The 21,114-nt window shown below is 37.3% G+C and overlaps 1 protein-coding gene and 1 pseudogene across 1 annotated transcript; one reads left to right on the top strand and one right to left on the bottom strand.

The window, feature by feature from the left end:
* Nucleotides 1-672: 672 nt before the first annotated feature.
* On the bottom strand, nucleotides 673-19,592 carry Rbm44 (RNA binding motif protein 44). Its single transcript, XM_045148356.1, has 13 exons — nucleotides 19,538-19,592; nucleotides 15,358-16,877; nucleotides 15,016-15,071; nucleotides 13,247-13,423; nucleotides 11,851-12,034; nucleotides 11,745-11,767; nucleotides 8,433-8,527; nucleotides 7,191-7,319; nucleotides 5,270-5,349; nucleotides 5,100-5,173; nucleotides 3,529-3,784; nucleotides 932-1,074; nucleotides 673-796 (listed from the first exon to the last, which is right to left on the bottom strand). The coding sequence occupies exons 1-13, from the start codon at nucleotides 19,590-19,592 to the stop codon at nucleotides 673-675; spliced, it is 2,916 nt and encodes a 971-aa protein (XP_045004291.1).
* LOC105944303 lies at nucleotides 4,080-4,918 on the top strand (annotated as a pseudogene).
* Nucleotides 19,593-21,114: the final 1,522 nt, after the last annotated feature.

Raw genomic sequence — 21,114 nt, 5'->3', positions numbered from 1 at the left:
CTGCCTTAAGCCTTTTTATTATCATAATGGGACTCAACCTGGAACTGTAAACTGAAATACTCTTTTTCTCTCATTTTTCTTTTTTTTTTTTGAGGTAGGGTCTCACACTAGCTCAGGCTGACCTGGAACTCAATTCTGCAGCTCCAGCCTGGCCTTGTGCTCACAGTGATCCTCCTACCTTAGCCTCGTGAGTGCTGGGATTAAAGGCATAGACCACCATATCCAGCTTCCTTCCTCTCTTAAATTGATTTTTCAGGTATTCTGTCTCAGTCACAAGTAGGTAGCGAGTACATGGTCAAACTTAGCCTACAGCACAGCCCTTTGGCATTTCAATACCTCTGCTGAGAGTTTAACCAAAACCTCATGCCACCAGGGAGCTTTTTATTATAATAGACTAGGTCCTCTGAAGCTGTATGACAACATAATCCTTTAAAATGTTTTTATCCGGTGTGAGAAAAGTACCTAACAAATTAGGGAAGTAAGCAGTTAATTTCCTCTGTACCAATAGTCAACCAATATAGATATTTTCAAATTTAGTGTTATCTTTCATTGCTATTTAAACTGAAAATTATTCTTTTTGTATAAGAAAATGAAATTCTTAGTTCCCAATATTTAAGTAATACTTAACTATTCAAACATGACTGCCTTACCTCTTTATTGCTTCATTTATTCCTAATGGGAAGCACCATTTTTCAGAAAAGATGAAGTCATTTCCACAATAGTGCCAATAGATAAGCCATTCAGAAAACCTTTATGGTTTGTTCTTACTTCCTGAAGAGCATCTATAATCTGGTCTCTGTGCAAAAGGAAAATACACATAAACATCTTCCCTTTCCAAACTACATATTCCCAGCAGGGCCAAATTATTAAATACAGCTTTATTTTTACACACAAAGTTTAAGATTATTTGAAATTTAATTTTAGCTGTTACCTGTTGACTTCTGGATGCAGTTCAGTCAGTCTCTTCATGATCTTCGTAAAGCTACGAAGGTTCAATGTATCTGGAGGTATGAGTTGAGCAGATGTCTTAGGTAATAAATGAGACTGAACCTGTTTACAATTCTTCTTTATACCCTAAATGAACAGAATGAGTAAATGTTCAAAATATGAAAAGAAAAAAGGGACCTTCTAGGAAGATAAGAAAAATCAGAGTACATTTTATCAAAAGAGAAATTCTCTGATCATGTACCCTAAGACAACATATTTGTACCCAGGGCCCACAGGGCCTTCTTTACACTTCCCTCTGCCAACTTCATGACCCCAAAACACAGCCGACTGGACCAATGTGTTGTTTCCTGAACAATGAACACCAGTATGACAGGTGTAATGATCTCTTGCCTGTGGAACTGGAACATGAGGTGATGATTACAGGGCTTCATTTAACACATTGTACAGTTAGAATCAAGGCAAACAAAGGATAATAGGGGAAAGGAGTCTTGAGAAAATGAGCAGGCAGGGAAAAGGTGTAGAACAGAGAAAGCAAAAACTCACATGTATCACATAACAGAAGGCAAGGAGCCATGGTTCCCGCACCTCCAGCTCAGGTCCCAAGTATACTTTCTTTCATTTTTTCTTATTGCAGATCAAAACTATGTGAACCTTTAAACCTATCCTAAACATGCATCAATTAAATGAATGATGTTAAAAGGAATGGCCAATGTCAAAAAATACACGTGGGCAAAACGTTAGTAGAGAAAAGTTCAACATAAGAGTCACTAGTGGCAATGGAAAAAGCTGGGCATGGTGGTGCAGGTCTTTAATCCCAGCACTTGGAGGCAGAGGTAGGAGGAATGCAGTGAGTTTGAGGGCAGGCAGAGAATCCAGGTCAACCTGGGGTACAGCAAGACCCTACCTCAAAAAAAGTAGCCTGGGCTACAGTGAGACCCCACCTCAAAAAAAGCAGTTTAAGGGCTGGAGAGATGGCTTAGCAGTTAAGCGCTTGCCTGTGAAGTCTAAGAACCCTGGTTCGAGGCTCGATTCCCCAGGACCCACGTTAGCCAGAAGCACAAGGGGGCGCACGCGTCTGAAGTTCGTTTGCAGTGGCTGGAGGCCCTGACGTGCCTGTTCTCTCTCTCTCTCTCTCTCTCTCTGCCTCTTTCTCTGTCTGTCACTTTCAAATAAATAATAAAAAAATTTTAAAGCAGTTTAAGCAAATTTTTGAAAATGATGTCATAATATTGAGATAAAGGACAGAAGCATTAAAATAAATCCAGATGTTGATATAAACCACACCATCGTGAAGTTGGGCAATAGCAAAGGGCAAACAAGTAACTTCTTGAGAATGCAAAGGCAGGAGAAAACCCTGTCAGGACTAACAAGGGCTGTCCGTGACTTCAAGTACAGCAGGGTGAGTGGAAATGAGTCACTCCTGGTGTACAGAAGGAATGGGCAACTCGCAGAAGGCAGGGAAGGACTAGATAGAGGACATATCTGAATAAGCATGAGAACAGGAGAATTTTCTTGGAATTTTAGGACTGTTCTTATTTTGATTTTACTGGTGAGTACATGCCTACATGCATTTGATTGAAGCTTTAATATCAGTAAGAATGAGATTTACCTTATGTTAAAAAAAAGTGGGGAAGTATCTATGAGATGTCAGGCATTTTGTTGAGCAGTGGAGAGGCAGGAGTGAACAAGGCAAACCATTTCACATCCCAGGAAGTAAACCCTCAATGAAGTAAATAGGAGCATATATGAAAATGATTATACTGTGTGGTTTTATGAATTATAAAGTAACATTAGCTGTGAGAAAATGATGATGAAAGAATTACTTAAAAGTACTGTTTCAGAACAAAGAGATAAAAAACTACAAAGGATCAACAAACAACCCAAGTAAAAAGAATGAGTTCCTCTGGCCATATGTACAGATGCCTAGGTTTCTGTCCTACAGCAAATACAATCGTATGAAAGTAGGTCAGGGTGGATCCAAGAGTGATGCTGTTATTCCTTTTCCTACGTGAACACCATCAATATAAGTCACTGACTCTACAACAGTTCTATTTGCAATAGTGAAGAACTGGAACCAGCCTAAATGTCCATTCACAGATCAATGGGAGATAAAAATGTGGCACATATATACAACAAAGTTCTATGCAGCAGTACAGAAAACTGAAATTATGATGAAATTTGTAAGGAAATGGATGGATCTAGAAAGAATCATATTAAGTGAAGTGACCCAAACTCAGAAACACCAAAACCTCAAGTTGTGTCTGATATGCAAGTCTTAGCTTAAAATATCTATAAGCATTTTGTGTGTGGGGGGGAGAGAAAATGTGGGTAAAACCTATAAAGGTAGAATGGCAGTCAAAGAAAGTATGAAGAAATAAGCTGAAAGATAGGTGGCAGAGGGTAAAAGAACACATGTGACATGCAAACAGAGTGGAGAGGACATCAGTGGGGAGGGGAGTTTTGGACTGAGGATGAGAATCTACAAAAACAAATGCATTTGAAAACGCCAGAATGAACGATACCTAAGTTTTTGTAGGCTAACTAAAAACAAAAATTAGAAGAAAACAAAAGAAAACTAACCTTGTGGTCCATACAAGAAGACTCGCTGTCTTGCTCAGACTCTAGCCATCTAGGTCTAGTCTGGGGTAATCTAGAAACAGCAGAGGCTGGGCTCACTTCTTTGCTGCTTTTCTCCAAATGAACTCTGTCCTGTGTATGTTCTGCAGGATTTTTAACAAGTCGCACATTTACTGATTTCCCATTTATTTCTGTCCCATTCATTTCTTTTGCAGCCCTCTTTGCATCACTGTTTTTTGTAAAAGCAAGAGAAGCATATCTAAAACATAAAAGCAGAAGACCAAATAATTCTTGGTTAATGACTTAAATAAACTCAAACTTAATTTTATGACTATTTGCTAAATATACCTACATTGGGATAAGAAGAATATTTATTTAGAATAACTAAATACAAAACAAAGAGGAAATAAAATTGAGATTTTAATGAATTATTTTATATTAAAATTAATTTTTTATTGCAAGGTTGCTATAAGGCTTACAAAGATTTGGGTCTAGGGACACCTGAATATACATACTAAAAGATAGGTTTAATTTTTATATGTAATACGAAATAGATGGCTCAAAAGCTTAAATGTAAAAAATCCAAAACTAGGTCAGGCACAGTGGCACATACCTTTAACCTTAACCCTAGCACTTGATTGGCAGAGGTAGGAAAATAACTATGAGTTTGAGGCCACCGAGACTAAATAGTGAATTCCAGGTCAGCCTAGGTTAGAGCGAGATCCTATTTCAAAAAAATAAAATAAAAAAGCAAAACTAAAACAGAAGAATATATAAGAATGTATTTATAAATAGCCAGTTTCCCCTTGCCAGTGTTTGGTACACTCTCCTGTTGCTATAGCACACCTTATGTTGGCCAGGGGGTGATATCCTCGCTCTGTTCATGCCATCGTTTTCCCCTGTTATCGTGGAGCTTCCCCTTGAGCCTGCAGTAATGGTGTTATCTATGACATTTTTATCTTGGCACAAGCTCCTTAGCCATATATTGCTGTCACTGGATTTGAAGTCACAGTTGTTTTATTTTTCATAATTTTGCATATGTTCAGACTTGACCAAATGATGAAGTGGTTATTCTAGCCTTTACTTGAGATGGAATCTATGGCTGTGAGCCATTCTAGGCAAGCACTCTACTACTGAGCTATATTTCCAGCCTTGGTGGTCTTTATGTAAAGCTGACCTGCCTATTCTGTGCTTCTAGGATGTTATCAATTCAATGGTCACAACACTGTTCATGATCATTGTATCTATATTGGCATTGATATCAGAAACCACAACATTCATAGTCCTTGGAAGGGTGTTTGGTATGGTGACAGCAGTGTGCACTATTGCTGACAGTGCCCTCATATACCGGAAGCTTCTGCTTAATCTAAGTGAACCTTATCAGAAAGACTAGTCTTATGAAGAGTCCCACCCACTTGTGACAACAATTTGTGTCATTCATTCCCTCCACTGGCCGGGAGCCCCCATGGGGAAGGGGGGCAGGTCCTTGGTTATGGAGGCTGATATCCAGTGGAGAGCACCTGCCATACCAATGATACACGATAGCGCACACTAACTGAATTTGAGATACATGCCTGTAATCAGTGGAAGAATTATAAATGGAAATTTCAGAAACTTGATATTTCTGGAAATGATACCTTAAATCAGCCTAGAAGAGGAAAAAGAAAGTTGGTAAATTATAGGAAAGAAATTGTATTATTTAATAAATCTGAAAATTAAGCCCCCAAAAGAAATCCTGGCATACCTCAGATACTGAAGAGCAGAGATCACCAACATGTAACAAAAAGCCTTTATCTCCCTGAAATAATTCAACATGCTTCTTTTCTGCATATGGAAAAACATTAAGAAATGCCCACTATGTTGATATTTTCATGAAAAATTATGAATACTGCAAATATTTCATACCCCCATTACAAAGCTTAAAGTTATAAAATATCAGTACTAACTAGGCATGGTGGTGCACATATATAATCTTAGCATTTACGACACTGAGGCAGGAGGATCATGTGCTTAAGGCCAGCCTAGGCTACATAGGGAAGCCTTACTATAGCAAACAAACCAAAACTCTAACAACAAAACAGAAAAAAGCACTAGAGTCTGGAATGGTAAATATTTCTTTACCTTAAACAAATAATCTTGAACAATAGAGAGGATGGATTTGCTAAGATTAAGTCTCTTTGGCACTCAGGCTAGCACAATGACTGCTTCTCATGTTCCAGGCAACATACCAATCACTTTGAACACATTGCCTTATGTAATTTTCACAAGTACTTAAAAAAAATTACTGGGAGCTTTTGTGTATGAATATACTGAAATTTGGTCATGTTCCCATCACATTATCCTCTTTTATCCCCCTTTCCCACCATTCCACCCACTAAGGACCCTTCTCCTCTAAGATAGTCCGTCCTGTTTTTATTCCTTTTTGCCTTCCTCCATCTTCTATGCCAGAATGTTTATGAGCTCAGAACAGTGCAGTGGGAGCATTGGTAATGTCTGTGGGTTCATGAATGCATCACTTGGTTTGTGTAGGGAGGACAGTACCACACAGTACACTTTCCCACCCTGTGGCTCCTACATTCTTTCTGCCCTCCTTTTCTGCAACATATTCTGGGCCTTAGAGGATATGTTAGAACTAGCCTTTTCTTTCTTTCTTTTTAAAATATATTTTGTTTATTTGAGAGAGAGAAAGAGGGAGAGGGGGAGGGAAGGAGGGAGCGAGAGAGAATGGGCACAACCAGGGCCTCCAGCCACTGCAAATGAACTCCAGACACATGTAACACCACGTACATCTGGCTTACGTGGGTACTGGGGAATCAAACCTGGGTCCTTAGGCTTCGCAGGCAACTGCCTTAACCACTAAGCCATTTCTCCAGCCCTTGACTTGTTCTTTAAATAACTGACCTTCAACCAGCCAATTTTCTTATTTCTTACAAGGAATTTTCTTAATTTTTTAAAGAAAGAGGTACAAATAGGAACAAAATATTTTATTTATTTACTTGGAAGGGGGAGAGTATAAGAGAACTGATGTACCAGGGCCTCTGGCCACTGGAAATGAACTACAGATGCACGTAACACTATGCATATGGCTTTACATGGGGTACTGGAGAATTGAATCTCGGCCATAAGGCTTTAGAAGCAAGTACCTTTAGCCATGGAGACACCTTTCAAGCCCAGGAAAATTTTTTTAAAAATATTTTACTTATTTATATTTAAGAGAGAGAAAGAGGCAGAAGGAGAGAAGAAGAGAATGGGCATGTCAGGGCCTCCAACCACTGCAAACGAACTACAGATGCATGTTCCCCCTTGTGCAACTGGCTTACATGGGTCCTGGAGAATCAAACCGGTATCCTTTGGCTTTGCAGGCAAATGCCTTAACTACTAAGCCATCTCTCCAGCATCCAGAATATTTTAATAGTTTACTTTCCCAACACAGAGAAGCAGGAAAGCACTTTTTTTTTTTTTTTTAAAAGTAGAGCCTCGCTCTAGCCCAGGCTAACCTGGTACTCACTATATAGTCTTAGGCTGGCCTTGAATTTACAGCGATTCTTCTACCTCTGCTACTCAAGTGTGGAGATTAAAGGTGTGGGCTACCATGCCTCACTTGGAAAGCACTGTTTTCAAATATACTAGCTTAGAATGTTTTCTGTAAACTCTTAAGAACCAACCTAATAGACAATTTAGATTCCACGCGTCGGGCTCTATTTGGTCTTCCTTTGCTCCTGAGATGTCACTGCCCATTAGGTTCTCTGCAGCATCACACCAATCTTCACTTACTTCACAGCGATTCCTGAACTCTAAGATATTGAACACAACTATGAATCACATATGTGTAAAAGCTTATTCCGAAATATGAATCAACACAATGGTTAATAGTTTCAGTACAAATCTAAAGATGAGAATAAAAGAACCAAGATGAGGTTTATTTGACAAGGTATGTTTAGTAGTCCAGAAAGAAATGTTCTTTTATCTGAAGGATCTGTTTCCTAGTTTTTAATTAACCCTGATTACCTGTTGATTAAAAGCCTTACTTTTTTTACTTTTATGAGTTAACCTTACAGAATAAAAAGACACATCATCAATATACAACAGAAAAACTGCACCATTTCATTAACATTAATGATCATTTTGGAGCAATCATAAGCTCTCAGGGGAAAAACAAAAGAATGTTACAAATACTTTCAATGTTTTCAGACAATTAAGCTATATACGCACATACATACGTACATACACACACATACATACGTGTGTGTGTTTAAAGGATGTATCCAGTTTTCTATTTTTATTCTCTTGGTTTTTCGATATAGGGTCTTACTCTAGCCCAGGATAACCTGGAATTCACCATGTAGTCTCAGGGTGGCCTTGAACTCATGGCAATCCTCTTTCCTCTGCCTCCCAAGTGCTGGGATTAAAGGCGTGCGCTACCACGTCTGGCTCATATGTGGTTTTTTGAGGTAGGGTTTTGCTCTAGCCCAGACTGACCACTGGAATTCACTATATAGTCTCAAGGTGGCCTCTAAATCAGAGATCTTCCTACGTCTGCCTCCTAAGTGCTGGGATTATAAAGGCATGGTCTGGCTCCAAACTTATATATATATAGTATATATACATACATATATATATATATATATATATGTAAAATATATATTGTTTTTATATTATAGTAAAAAAGTATATAAATGTAAAATGTATATAGTTTGTTTTTATATTACTATAGTAAAAAGTATACATATATATTATATATATATTTTTGAGACAGGGTTTCACTCTAGCCCAGGCTGACCTGGAATTCAGTATGTAGTCCCAGGCTGGCATTGAAGTCATGGTGATCCTCCTACCTCTGCCTCCTGAGTGCTGGGATTAAAAGTGTGCACCACCATGCCTGGCCAAAATAATATTTTTACACTGACCTTCATCATTGAGTTTCAGTTGGCTGAAGTTTACATTTGTATCATAATTTTTAAAACCATCCTCTTTGGGTGATTTATCTTGTTTAGGATGACCACTATCAGGTAGTAAAGACATCTGAGGACAAAATAAAACAAGCAACAAAAATAAGGATTGATTGCCTTCTACTCCAGGACAGGTTCTCTATATTGGAACTCCTTTCAAAAATAAAGATGATGACAGCAAAAACTGTTACCAATGCGATCTGACAAGACAGGTGAAAAACTCAGTCTAAGTTGGTTTGTGTCAACCAGAATTAAGATTTGAACTCAGTCTGTGTACAATGATGGCACAAATATTATTACCTGTCAAAAATGTACATTTAAGATAATTTCTAAAATATCTTATTTATTTATTTGAGAGAGAGAGAGAGAGAATGGATGAGCCATGGCGGCTAGCCACTGTAAATGACCTCCTGATTTTTGTGCCATCTTGTCTATCTGGCTTACATGGGTACTGGGGAGTTAAACATGAGTCCCTAGGCTTCACAGGCAAGCCCCTAACCGCTAAGCCATGAGATAATATTTGAGATATTAACTTTGAACAGCTTTTATTTATGTGAATGAAAAATTTTATGAATAGCCAAGTTGAACTTTGTATTTAAACTTATTTAAAAAGGAGCATTAAGTTTTAGGATGGGGTATAATTAAGTGGTGGTGTTTTGCTAGCACGTGTCTAAGTTTGTCTACAGTATAATAAAACCCCTCAAAACAAAAAAAAAATCAAAAAATTTTAAAAATTATTAATTTATTTGAGAGTGACAGACACAGAGAGAAAGACAGAGGGGGAGAGAGAGAATGGGCGCGCCAGGGCTTCCAGCCTCTGCAAACGAACTCCAGACACGTGTGCCCCCTTGTGCATCTGGCTAACGTAGGACCTGGGGAACAGAGCTTCGAACCGGGGTCCTTAGGCTTCACAGGCAAGCGCTTAACTGCTAAGCCATCTCTCCAGCCCCCAAAAAATCAAATTTAAAGAAACAATATAGGTAATATATGGCTATGCTCAGTTGTGAAGAGGCCCATGGATGGGATACTGTCTCCCACAATCAACCAGTTAATTTAATGAGACAGGTACTAAAATACAATTTCAACTTAAAATCTTTTCAATTAAATATTTGTAGTCAAAACTAAGATTACAGATCATAGCAGACTGGGGAGATTGCTCAGTGGTTAAAGGAGCTTGCTTGCTAAGCCTGATGGCTAAGGTTTAATGGCCCAGTTGTTAGACTCACAAAATGGCAAGTGTATCTGGAGTTCATTTACAATGATAGTTGGGCCTGACATGCCCATACTCTCTAATAAATAAATAAGGATAATCATTTTTAAATTATATTACATTTGTATCTTGTAATTTCATTATTTTCCCTTGTGTGTGCTTTTATTTGAGTACTAGTGTACATGTGTTCATGTACCATATGGAGGCCAGAGGTTGATGTCAGATGTATTCTGTGATTGCTCTCTCTTTATTTTCCCCAAGGCAAGGTTTCTCACTTGAATACAGGGCTCACCTATTCAGCTAGACTAGCTAGCAAGCTTGTTCACCTATCTTTACATGGGTACTGCTCCTCCAGACACAAAACGGCCTGGATATCTATGATGTTGCAATGCCTAACACTACCTACACAAGACCAAGATAACAGGAGGAAAAGATAATGACATCAAAATAAGAGAGACTGATTGAGAGGGGGAAGGGGTATGATGGGGACTGGAGTTTCAAATGGGAATGTGGGCTGAGGGAGGGAAGCACCATGGGTTATTGTCTACCATTTTGGAGGTTGTCAATAAAAGAATAAATTAATAAAAACAATTTGTTTTGTAGTACTTGGGATTGCATCTGGGTCTTATGCATTCTAGGCAAGTGATATACCAGAGCTACATCCTAATATTAGAACATTTATTTATTTATTTGCATGTGTGAGCATGCATCAGTATAACTTGTTGCTGCAAATGAATGCCCATCTGGCTTTATGTGAATGGCTGGTTTAAACCCAGGTCAGTAGTCTTTGAAATGGCCTTTAAGCACGGAACAACCTCCCCAGCTTCCAATCCTGTTTTTTTTCTTTTTTAAAGGTATTTTATTTGTGTATTTGAGAAAGACAGAGAGAAAGAGGCAGACAGTGAGTATGGGTACACCAAGGCTTCCTGCCATTGAAACTGAACTCCAGATACCTGTGCTGCTTTGGGCATCTGGTACATGGGGACTGAGGAAATGAACCCAGATTGTTAGGTTTGCAAGCAAGTGTCTTAAACCATTGAGCCATCTCCTCAGGCCCCATCTTGTATTTTAAAAATTAATTCATTATTCTCCTAAGTAAATGGGCTATATTATTGCTATATTACAGTGTTGGAAAAAAAAACAAATACTCTTACATGGCCAAATTATTTAAACTATACATGAAACTTGAATACATAAAAATAAGCTTTGAATCTATGACTAAACAGATAACTAAGATTTCTTTTAAACAAATAAAACAGCTTAATAATGGGATGATCTGTTAATTTGTTTTCAGTCATCTCTTACTATAGGAAAGCATCTTAGTATTTTACTTTTGACTTCATTTTTTCAAGTAATGAGACAGTCAAAACCTTGACTTCTCACTTGATAACAAATATAACATGCTTCTAATATCACTTCACAATTTGCATTGTTATGTACTTAAATTTACTTAGAGAATTTTAGCTACGTGAGGCTGGTCTCACACTTGTGGCAATTCTCTAGCCACTGTCTCTGAGTGTAGTACCAGAGCAGACCTGCTTGCAGTGTGCTCTTATGTTACCTAAACTATCTTTCTTAGATGTCTTCTGACAAACATCTCCTTGGGGGAACAAGAGAGACTGAGGAAAAACTTGATGGATATTTAATAAAGAAGATAAAATTTCTCCGGTCCAAGATGAATAAATTTTGTTATCACCTCACAAGATGAAGGAGCTCACAATGATGCTGGCAATATGTAATGTTTTCCTGGGACATTCTGGTCTTACCTGATGTCGTGGAGAATGAAGAGAAGGTTGCTGAAGGCTATTATTTACTAAGATGCTATAAAACTAAAAATTTAAACTGATAAAAAATTCTCACTTGGGAAAGTGTCTCTTTCAGGCCTGGGCAAACATCCACATCAGCTACACCATGATTCTCCAGCTCTGAATCTGTTCCTGAATAGCTGAAGAGAACATATCACAAGAAGATTTATTAATATTCTGAAGAGGGAACAAAAGAGAAAATCTAAAGCCAAATGAAGCTCAAATGAGCATTAAAGAAGGTGAACTATAACTTACATGAGTATATCTTCTTTCATTAACTGGAAACAGAGCAAAAAAAAAAATCTTTGTTTCATGTTTTCTATCTAGAGGAAGTAAAATGTTTATTATAAAATATACATACCCTGGAAGCAAAAGCAGAGAAGACAGATAATATTTTTGATTCTATTGACAGTGGGGGCAATTCTTCCAGTGGTATGCCCTTGTGTATTCTTTCTTTCAAATCCATGTATCTAACTTTTAAGTCTTCCAAAACAGACAGCAGTGCTGATCCTAATTCCTTCTTGGCAAAATTATTTGGTAAATTCCTGTTCAAAGTTAAGTTCACAATGATTAAAAATAACAATCTAAATTAAATACCATGTACTGTTGAATTAATATGACAATTAAAAAAATTTGTCTTTTTGAGACAAGGTCTCAATATGTTATCCTGGCTGGCCTAAAAGTTGCTATGTAGATCAAGTCATCCACGCAACAATATTACACTGAGAATATGGTAGAGGAGCTAGGTAGAGAGAAAGCTCTGCAGGTATAAGCACTCGCTGTAGAAGAATGAGGACCTCAGCAACCACACATGAAAGCTAAACATAGCTGCACATATCTGTAACCCAAGGACTGAAGGGGAGAGAAACATGAGGATCACTGGGGCTTGCTTCAAGCTTGTCTCAGTAAGACTCAAGGAAATCAGGCAGAAGAGAACACCTGACATTTTCCTCTGGCCACCCCATGCATATCTGCACACACATACATACAAAATGTGGTAGAATGCCATGCAAAAAGTCCCTAATTGGACTTTAGAAATTAATAGTGAATTTATCTTTTCACAAGACTTATTATTACCATGCAATACTGACTCACCATGACACTCAAATATGTTTTCAAAACTTGTCTTCTTTTGGCAGGTTTGATTTTTGAGGTAGGTTTTTACTCTAGCTCAGGCTAACCTGAAATTCACTATGTAGTTTCAGGGTGGCCTCAAACTCACAACAATCCTCTTACCTTTGCCTCTTAAGGGCTGGGTTCAAAGGTATGTGCCATCATCGCACACAGTTAAAACTTGTCTTTTTTTTTGTCTTTTGGCTTTTCAAGGTGGGGTCTCACTCTAGCCTAAGCTGACCTGGAATTCACTATGTGGTCTCAGGGTGGCCTCAAACTCATGGTAATCCTACCTCTGCCTCGATTATAGACGTGTGCCACCACGCCCAGCTAAAACTTGTCTTTTTGAGACAAGGTCTTGATATGGTGTGTTGGGTAGCCTAAAACCTGCTAGGTAGACCAGGCTGGCCTTGAATTCACAGCAATATTCTATGTCTGCATTCCAAATGCTGGGAATGCAAGCTTGCACCATCACACTCAGCAAATGTATTATTTTTTTAGTCCATTACCTGTAAGATAACTAATAAACCAGTTATAATATATCCACAATTTTACCTTTCAAAAACTGAATTAAATTTTCTAGAATAAACTTAGGGCTAGTGATAAATTTCTATGACAATACAGGCTTGAAATGAATAAAACACCTATTTAACGCTGTTCTGTTCTGCATCACAAGTTTGTAAATATGATAGCAATGGCGGCGGCATGTCTGGTAGTAAACATTGAGAAGGTGTGTCTCTGCTTTTATGGCTCTGTGCATTGTTCTCTGACAGCATTCTGATGCCAAATTCTTCTCCATCGCTTCAGAAAACTGCAATTCTCTTTAAAGGAAAAGAGAACTAGGTAAGATTTCAAACATTTTTCTATGGTGATCTTTCTAGAAACATATTTTAATTTTCTTACATTACCCTTGCAGGCTTAATTCAATTTTTAGTAAGGAGAGAGGCTATAGTCCCACAAATAGCTCCAGAAAGCAAGGACATATATTCTAAGTCAAGGAAGTCATCTTCAAATTCATACTTTCTTTTACCAAATAGGTACTCCAAACTAAGATAATGAAGCAATAGATTTAAAAGAAAAAAAAACAGCTAAATCAAGGTTTGGCCAAGCTTTCCTACGGCTACAAGCATTTTAAAACAAAATTATTCTTAGATGTATCCCTTTAATGGAATATGGGTGCAATTTACATTTTTCTCATTGAGAAACATTAACATACATTTTGCTGTGATGTTACAAAATCACTGTCACTTTGGTTTCTGAGTGAGCTTTTGGAGGTTTTCTATAGCTACCAGTTGCTACCTTCAGTTATTTCAGAAATCAACTTTTCTATTTAATTTTATATAAAGTTGGAAGAACATACTAAATGAACTGTACAAGTGAAGGAAAAAAATTACATGATTTCAGAGTATGAGAATTTTATTTCCTTTTGTTTCTCTCTTTTATTTTCTGGTTCTTCATTAGTTTATTATTATTATTATTATTATTGCTAACAACCTCACTGTGTTTTGAACTACTAGTAGTAAGTACAAATTAAAACTCACAATGAACTAAGATGAAAATACTTCAGTGAATGTCACTATTTATTTCTTCAAATATATAACATTTTCCAAAGGTGCTACTTTGTTTTGTTCAACATGTGATTCAAAAGAATGAACAATGGAAAACTGAATCAATATGGATTTTGTCTGAAAAGATAAAGATGCCTTAAGTCTGAAGAATTGTTGAGACTACAATCTCTCTGACAACATCTTTTGCTCTTTTCATATCTCTCTGTAGCCAAATCAGGTAATTTCTTAAAGCCCATTGAAGCTATAATTCTACATGGTTAAACTATGCTATAAAGAAAGCAAGTACTTAATGTTCATACTCATATTAATGCTACTTTCACTTCTGGTTAGCGAAGCTTCTTTTTTCAGATGGCGATGACCACTGGGATGACCCAAAAGGCAACACAGTGCTGAGAAGAAGGGATGGAGGAATATCCAACACTAAAAGACCTCACATCCTCTATCAGGGTCCATTGTGGAAGAGGTGGCAGAAGGAATGTAAGAGCCAAAGGAAGGGTACCACTTCTTACATACAACTGTCTGGACAGAAATTGGCTTCAATATCCAAGATCTCGCTGTGCCTAACAATACCCACGCAATAGGAGAAAGACATGATGACATTAAATTAAAAGAGAGACTAATGGAGAGCGGGAAGGGGTATGTCGCAGAACAGTTATGAAGGGGAAAGTGGGGGTGGGGAGGGAAATACCATGGTTTGTTGTCTGTAAGTATAGAAGTTGTCAATGAAAAATATATATTAAAGAAAAACTGAATAAATTAAGTTTGAATATTTAAATCTTAAAAAGAAAGCAAGTACTATGCTGAGTTTTTCACATATACATTTGAAAGCTCATTACCTGACCTACCTCTCAGGATGTTTCTTTAAGTCTGTGTCAAACATTTTTCTAACTTCCAAGGAATCCTGAAAACATAATTTAAAATTAAATTATAAACACATGACAAAAATATGTTATACCTAGATTTCCAAACTGGCAGAATATAAATCCAAACTTTCAAACACTTTGTGGCCATAGCTGCCATTGGAATAAAGAGTAGGACAGTCTAATCACCTTTTTTCTCATTCATCATTTTCTCACAAAAGCCCCAATCAAATACAGTGAACCAAACCACAGCTATAATTGGCATGTCACAGAATAAAATAAATTTATACATTTATTGCAATTTTAATATAATCCTACTTATTTTACCTTATCTAGGGAATATCCACTGGGTTTTACACTGTCAACTGACAGCAATCTTCCTGGTGCTACTGGTACTGCCATCAGTGTGTCAACGCAATCTTGAAGGTGTGCCCAATCTGTATTACAGGCCACACTTCTTTGTCTTTCCCTTGGCCATTCATCAAGGCATTTTCTGTCCATCATTGTTATCTCTGTGTTGCTTGATGTAGATACAACAGGGGATTTTTCATTTGTTGTCCTGCTGGTTGTGAAACAAGCCTTAAAATCAGTGCCAACATCCAGTGTCTGACTAACAGTGATGGTACAACTTGCTGCATCAGTCACTGGCTGAGGACATGTTTTATTTGTGGTACTATTTACAACTTGTAGGCAGCTGTCCTCTGTCACTGCCTGACTCTGTATGGCTGAAATCCTTGAGTTAGGGGTGCTTTGCAGGCTTTTATATTGTGAATGGCCACAGGCAGAATTGAGTGAGTCATCAAAAGTAAAGGTCATAGAGGTCTGGCCATCGTTCCTGACTTGAGGTAGTGTCTCAGAAGCTTTTTCCTGGGGTGATATGCTAGAATGGTCAAGGTGCTGGAGTATTTCATCCTCAACTATCCCAGTTCCACAAAAATCTTTGTTTGAAATTGTTTGGGATTTCTTTTTTTCAGTGCAAGTTTTAGCTTTGAGTGGTTTTTGAGGATCCAAGAGAGAACTGCTTCTTTGTATAGTATCATCAAATTCTATATGGTACATTAAACCAGTCTCTTTTTCCTTACATTTGTCATGCTTTGGTTCATGGAATTCTTTTAACATAGCAGAATTTTGAGATTTAGAGACAGGAGGTAAGTATTCTTGTGCAAAAGTGAATTCATTAAGTGAATCCAAAGAAATAACAGAACCACTTCCCAACTGAACGTGATCATCTTCCAGACCGCTAACCCATTTATCTTCATAACCTGAATTACTCAATTCAACACAATGCAGATTAGATACACTTAATGTTTTGGCTTGGTCAAAAGATAAATGGTTATTTATATATTCCTGCTCAGCACTGTGATATTCCAGCTGTGAGTCTTCATCTACATTAATCTCTGCTGCATCTTCAGCAGTTTCTTCATAGCTAGTATCTGAAACCTTGTGGGTTCTTCCAAAGCCAATAGTTTTGTTCCCTTGATGTTCTAAAGTATCAAATGCCTCCTCTCTGTTTTGTACTTCAGTATGTAATTCTGAATGTAAATGATCTTCATTCTTGAGTTTTGACTCTGAATAATGTATAGAGTATGTTTCATTCAAAAAATCATATTCAATACTATCTTCAAACTCACTTGATTGAGAGAGAATATTCTCTCTATTAGTATCTGGATTTACTGAAAAAGATGGCTCCAATAAATCCATTTCATCGATATTGCTGATTTCTTTATTACTAGCTCTTTGCTGCAGTGCCAAGGAATCACATTTACCATCAGGGAAAGTCAATTTGAGTCCATTACAACCATTAGAAGAGACTAGTAAATTGTCTTTCTTAGGATTAGAAGGATTATCTGATAAAAAAAGAATAAAATGTTAATATCAAAATTACAGACACTAAACACTAGAAAAGACCTTACAGGTACTCTTGTCTAATCTCCCCACAATGCACGAATATACAGAGATAAAGTGTAAGAGATTTTCATAGGTGTTATTCTCCTGTGCTCAGAAAACTAATTGTTTGGTTTTTATACTTACAAGTGAATTAGCTTAAACTTTTTATAGTGTTTTGTTATACCAAAGTGTATTTTATTATTTGTGAGCGTGTGTGCATGTTTGTGTATGAGTGTGGGCACACAGATGCTATAGAGCACACACGGTGGAGGTCAGAGGACAACTTTTGGGTTTGTTCTTTCCTGCCCACCTCCATTTGAGGTAGGGATTCCTGGCCTGTTGTTTTTTGCTGAGCTTGCAGGAGTTTTGAGCAATCACTCCTGTTTCAACCTCTTATCATGCCATCAGCATCAGCAGCTTGCTGGGACTGTAGAAGCCTGCCAGAACTCCTGACTCCTGCCCCCTCTCTGCCTCCCCAAAACTACAAGGTCAATCCATTTGCTGAATAAACTATCATTTTCCTTCTGAGTTAAATAGTATTTTTATTATATTTTGAGGTATTCTAGCTTCTATTTCTTAATTTTCTAGGGGTCTTTTACTATTTATTGTTTCATTAACCTATTGTGTTTTATATCATACTGTTTACTTTGTTATATCAGGATATTTTTATATTTATTAGTTAAATTTCTTTTTTATTTAAGCATATAAAAATATTTAAAAATTTTTATTTATCCGAAAGAAAAAGAAAAAACAGGTAGATAGAGAATGGGCATGCCAGGGCCTCAAGCTGCTGCAAATGAACTCCAGACACATGTGTCACTTTGTGCATCTGGCTTACATGGGTCCTGGGGAATTGAACCTAGGTCCTTTGACTTTGCAGGCAAGCACCTTAACTACTAACCCCTCTCTCTAGCCCATCTAGTAGGTTAAATTTCTTACTCTAGTTTCCTTTACATTCTATCCTCCAGATTAAAAGATATCCATCTATTTGCAATAGATGAGTGTGAGAACTGGTGGGAGAGAGGGGAGGCACCAGGTCCTCTTGCTGCTACAAATGAACTTCAAACACATGTACCACTTTGTGTGTCTGGATTTATGTGAGTACTGGGAATTAAAAACAAGCCTACAGGCTTTGCAAGCAAGTACATTTAACCACTGAGCCACCTCTCCAGCCCCAAGATTAAAATATTTAAGTTCATATTTTTAAGTCTTTCATCTTAAATATTTTGCATAAAATTTTGATTAACATATTAAATGTATGTACTTATTGGTAAGTTCATACATTTGTAGAATATTTTGAGCTCCATGAAAAATCTTATTGGGATTTATAAGGAAAGAGGGATAACCACTATCATGTTCCCTCTATCAGCCTTTCTCTGAAAGTACATTGTTTCATTCAAGTTCCTGATATCTTCAATTTATAAACTGGTCACTTTAAGATAACCTCCTTTATCTTATAATGCTTCACCACTGATCATGAATACTAATATTCCAAAAGCTTACATTTATTTGTTTCTTAACTTGCTGTTTTATTTTAACCCTTATTTTCATGTTGAATGTCTCATGAATACAAGGTGGAATAGTATATGCCACTGATAAGCATAAATCACCACTTAAATGTTGGTCATTTCATTTCTTATATTCGTGTCATTTCTTATTTTGTTTTCTACCATTATACCATAGAAAGAAATCTCAGGTTTATGGGAAGGCAACAGGTAATAAATATATCTTGAGGAGAAGCAGAAGAAGGCCTGCGTACTTTCTACTTTGAAGCATCTGTACTATGAGTAATTCCTCAAAGCCTGAAACAGAAACCTCTTCTAGTTCATCTTCCCTTCCCTGAAAGCTCCTGCCTTAGACTTCCCATCACCACCAAAAATCACCTAAGAGAATTTGCAAACTTAAAAACACAATGAACCTTGTCACCTTGCTGGTAGAAAGGATTAAAAATTAGAAACATGGAATTTCAAATGGGAAAGTGTGGGGGTGGGGAGGGAGGGAATTACCATGGGATATATTTTATAATCATGGAAAATGTTAATAAAAATTAAAAAAGAAAAAGAAAAAAAGAAAAAAAAATTAGAAACATTAGAGGGAGAACTGTTTGGCACAATTACAATTCACATTCCTCCTCACCTGTGGTGGTTTAGATGCAAACTGCCCCCACCCCCGGACTCATGTGCTTCAATACTTAATCCTCACCTGGTGGTCCTGTGTGGGAAGGGTGTAGAACCTTTAAAAGGCAGAGCCTTGTTGAGGAAATGTGGTCTTGGGGCAGGTCTTGAGACCAACCCCATGGGATGTTCTGGCTCTTGCTACTTCCTCCATTCATATGTGAAGATGCAACACAGGCTTCCTGCACTTCCCCTGGAAATTGTAAGCCACAAAAAAGCCTTTCCTTCCTTAAAAATAATTTATTTGTGTGTGTGTGTGTGTATACACGTGGCCACCCACACAGGCATACCAGGGCCTCTTGTTATTGCAAAATGACTTATACCATGTTATGCAATTGGCTTATGTGAGTGGTTTGGGAACTGAACCCAGGCCAGCAGGCTTTCTGCCTGTTTTTCTATCAAACAAATAAGTAATTTTAAAAAGGACAATTTGCCTAGACCCTTACCTTTTTGGAGATTTCTTCTATTATTGTGGTAGTATTTACCAGAAGCTGTTTCCATTTAGTGGCCTAGATGGTCCAAAGATGTGTATTCTAGAAAAGGTATAATATTGAACTGTCAGTATATTTGGCTTTGAATTAAAAAAAAAAAACTATTAGAAATATAAGAATTAAACTAAGTAGCAGTTATAGTCAAAGATTCTACACCAAAGAGCTAATAAACAGTAAAACCGGAGAACATCTGAGTAATCCTTTTCCTGAGACAGGGTCTCATGTATCTCCAGGTTGGCCTCAAACTTGCTGTGTAGATGAAGATGACCTTGAACTTCTGCTCCTTCAGCTTCATTTCCCAAGTGTTAGCATTACTTGTGTTTGTCACCATGTTCAGTTTTTCTGTGGCGTTGGGCACTAAACCCAAGGCTTTGTCCATGCCATGAAAATACTCTATCAACTGAACTACATCTACAGTGTCTTGTGTAACTACCTTAAAAGGATGAATTCAGGTATATAAGAATCTAGACACAAATATTCTTTGAAAATTTCTGTGGAGCATAAAAAATAATGAAGCCAGGTCATGAAAAAGGTTGTAATAAAACAATCTTTAATGACTAAAGTATGAGTCTGTTTATCAAATCTAGATAAAAATGTTTCTAATTCCATCCATTTTCCTGAAAATTTTCTAATATTATTTTTCATTACAGCTGAATAAAACTCCATTTATGTATGTATCACATCATCATAATCCATTCATCAGTTGATGCAGGCATTATAGGTTGATTCATTTAACGGTTGTTGGGATAAGGGAGTCAGGTTCATTAGTAGTGTAGACACTGGTAAGTTGCTCCTTCCATAGTAAACAAGCTTTCACCCATGATCTAGTAAACAGTCCTAACTTAACTCAATGTATTACAACATAAGCATGAAATATGGGCTTAATAAGGAAGAAGGGTGTTAATGGGAGGAGGGGGATAATAGAGGGCAAGTGGGAGAAAATAAGATCAAAGTACATTAAATACATGTATGAAAATGTCAAAAAGGGGAAGAAATAATATTGAAAGTTTCCAAAATAAACTACAGAATTATCAAAACCCAATGACATGGCACATCTGTTTAACACAGAGTCTTCTAGCAATAAAAGGAATAAAGTACTGATATGTTACATCATGGGCTATCCTTAAAAACTTTGTGCTCCTTTCTCATTGCTATGACAAAATACCCAATCAGAAGCAACTTAGTGAAGGAAAGGGTTTATTTTGGCTTATAGTTTTGAGAGGAATTTTCATCATGGTAGGGATAGCATGTCAGAAGCAGGAAGCTAGCTCATATTGTCATAACCACAGGAGGGAACTACAGAGAACCATGAATGTTGAATGCTCAGCTAGCTTTACCCTTTTTTTCCCCCTCAAGGTAGGATCTCACACCAGCCCAGGCTGGCTTGGAATTCACTATGTAGTCTCGGAGGCTGGCCTTGAAGTTGCATTGACCCTCCTACCTCTGCCTCCTGAGTGCTGAGACTAAAGGTATGTGTCACCATACCCAGCCTGTTTTCTCCACTTTATACAGTCCAAAATCCAGCCCATGGG

This window comes from Jaculus jaculus, chromosome 4 (genome assembly GCF_020740685.1).
Source record: "Jaculus jaculus isolate mJacJac1 chromosome 4, mJacJac1.mat.Y.cur, whole genome shotgun sequence".
NCBI lineage: Eukaryota > Metazoa > Chordata > Mammalia > Rodentia > Dipodidae > Jaculus > Jaculus jaculus.
Note: the sequence above shows the minus strand (reverse complement) of the source record. Positions and strands in the feature narration are given on the sequence as shown.

What these genes read in the sequence shown, in the direction of transcription:
- Rbm44 (XM_045148356.1), bottom strand. Translation starts at nt 19,592, where the DNA reads ATGGAAACAGCTTCTGGTAAATACTACCACAATAATAGAAGAAATCTC. An exon ending in ACTGAAACTCAATGATGAAG is followed by an intron (nt 7,320 to 8,432) that starts GTCAGTGTAAAA and finishes TCAATATCTTAG; the next exon opens with AGTTCAGGAATCGCTGTGAA. An exon ending in CTGCATCCAGAAGTCAACAG is followed by an intron (nt 797 to 931) that starts GTAACAGCTAAA and finishes CCTTTTGCACAG; the next exon opens with AGACCAGATTATAGATGCTC.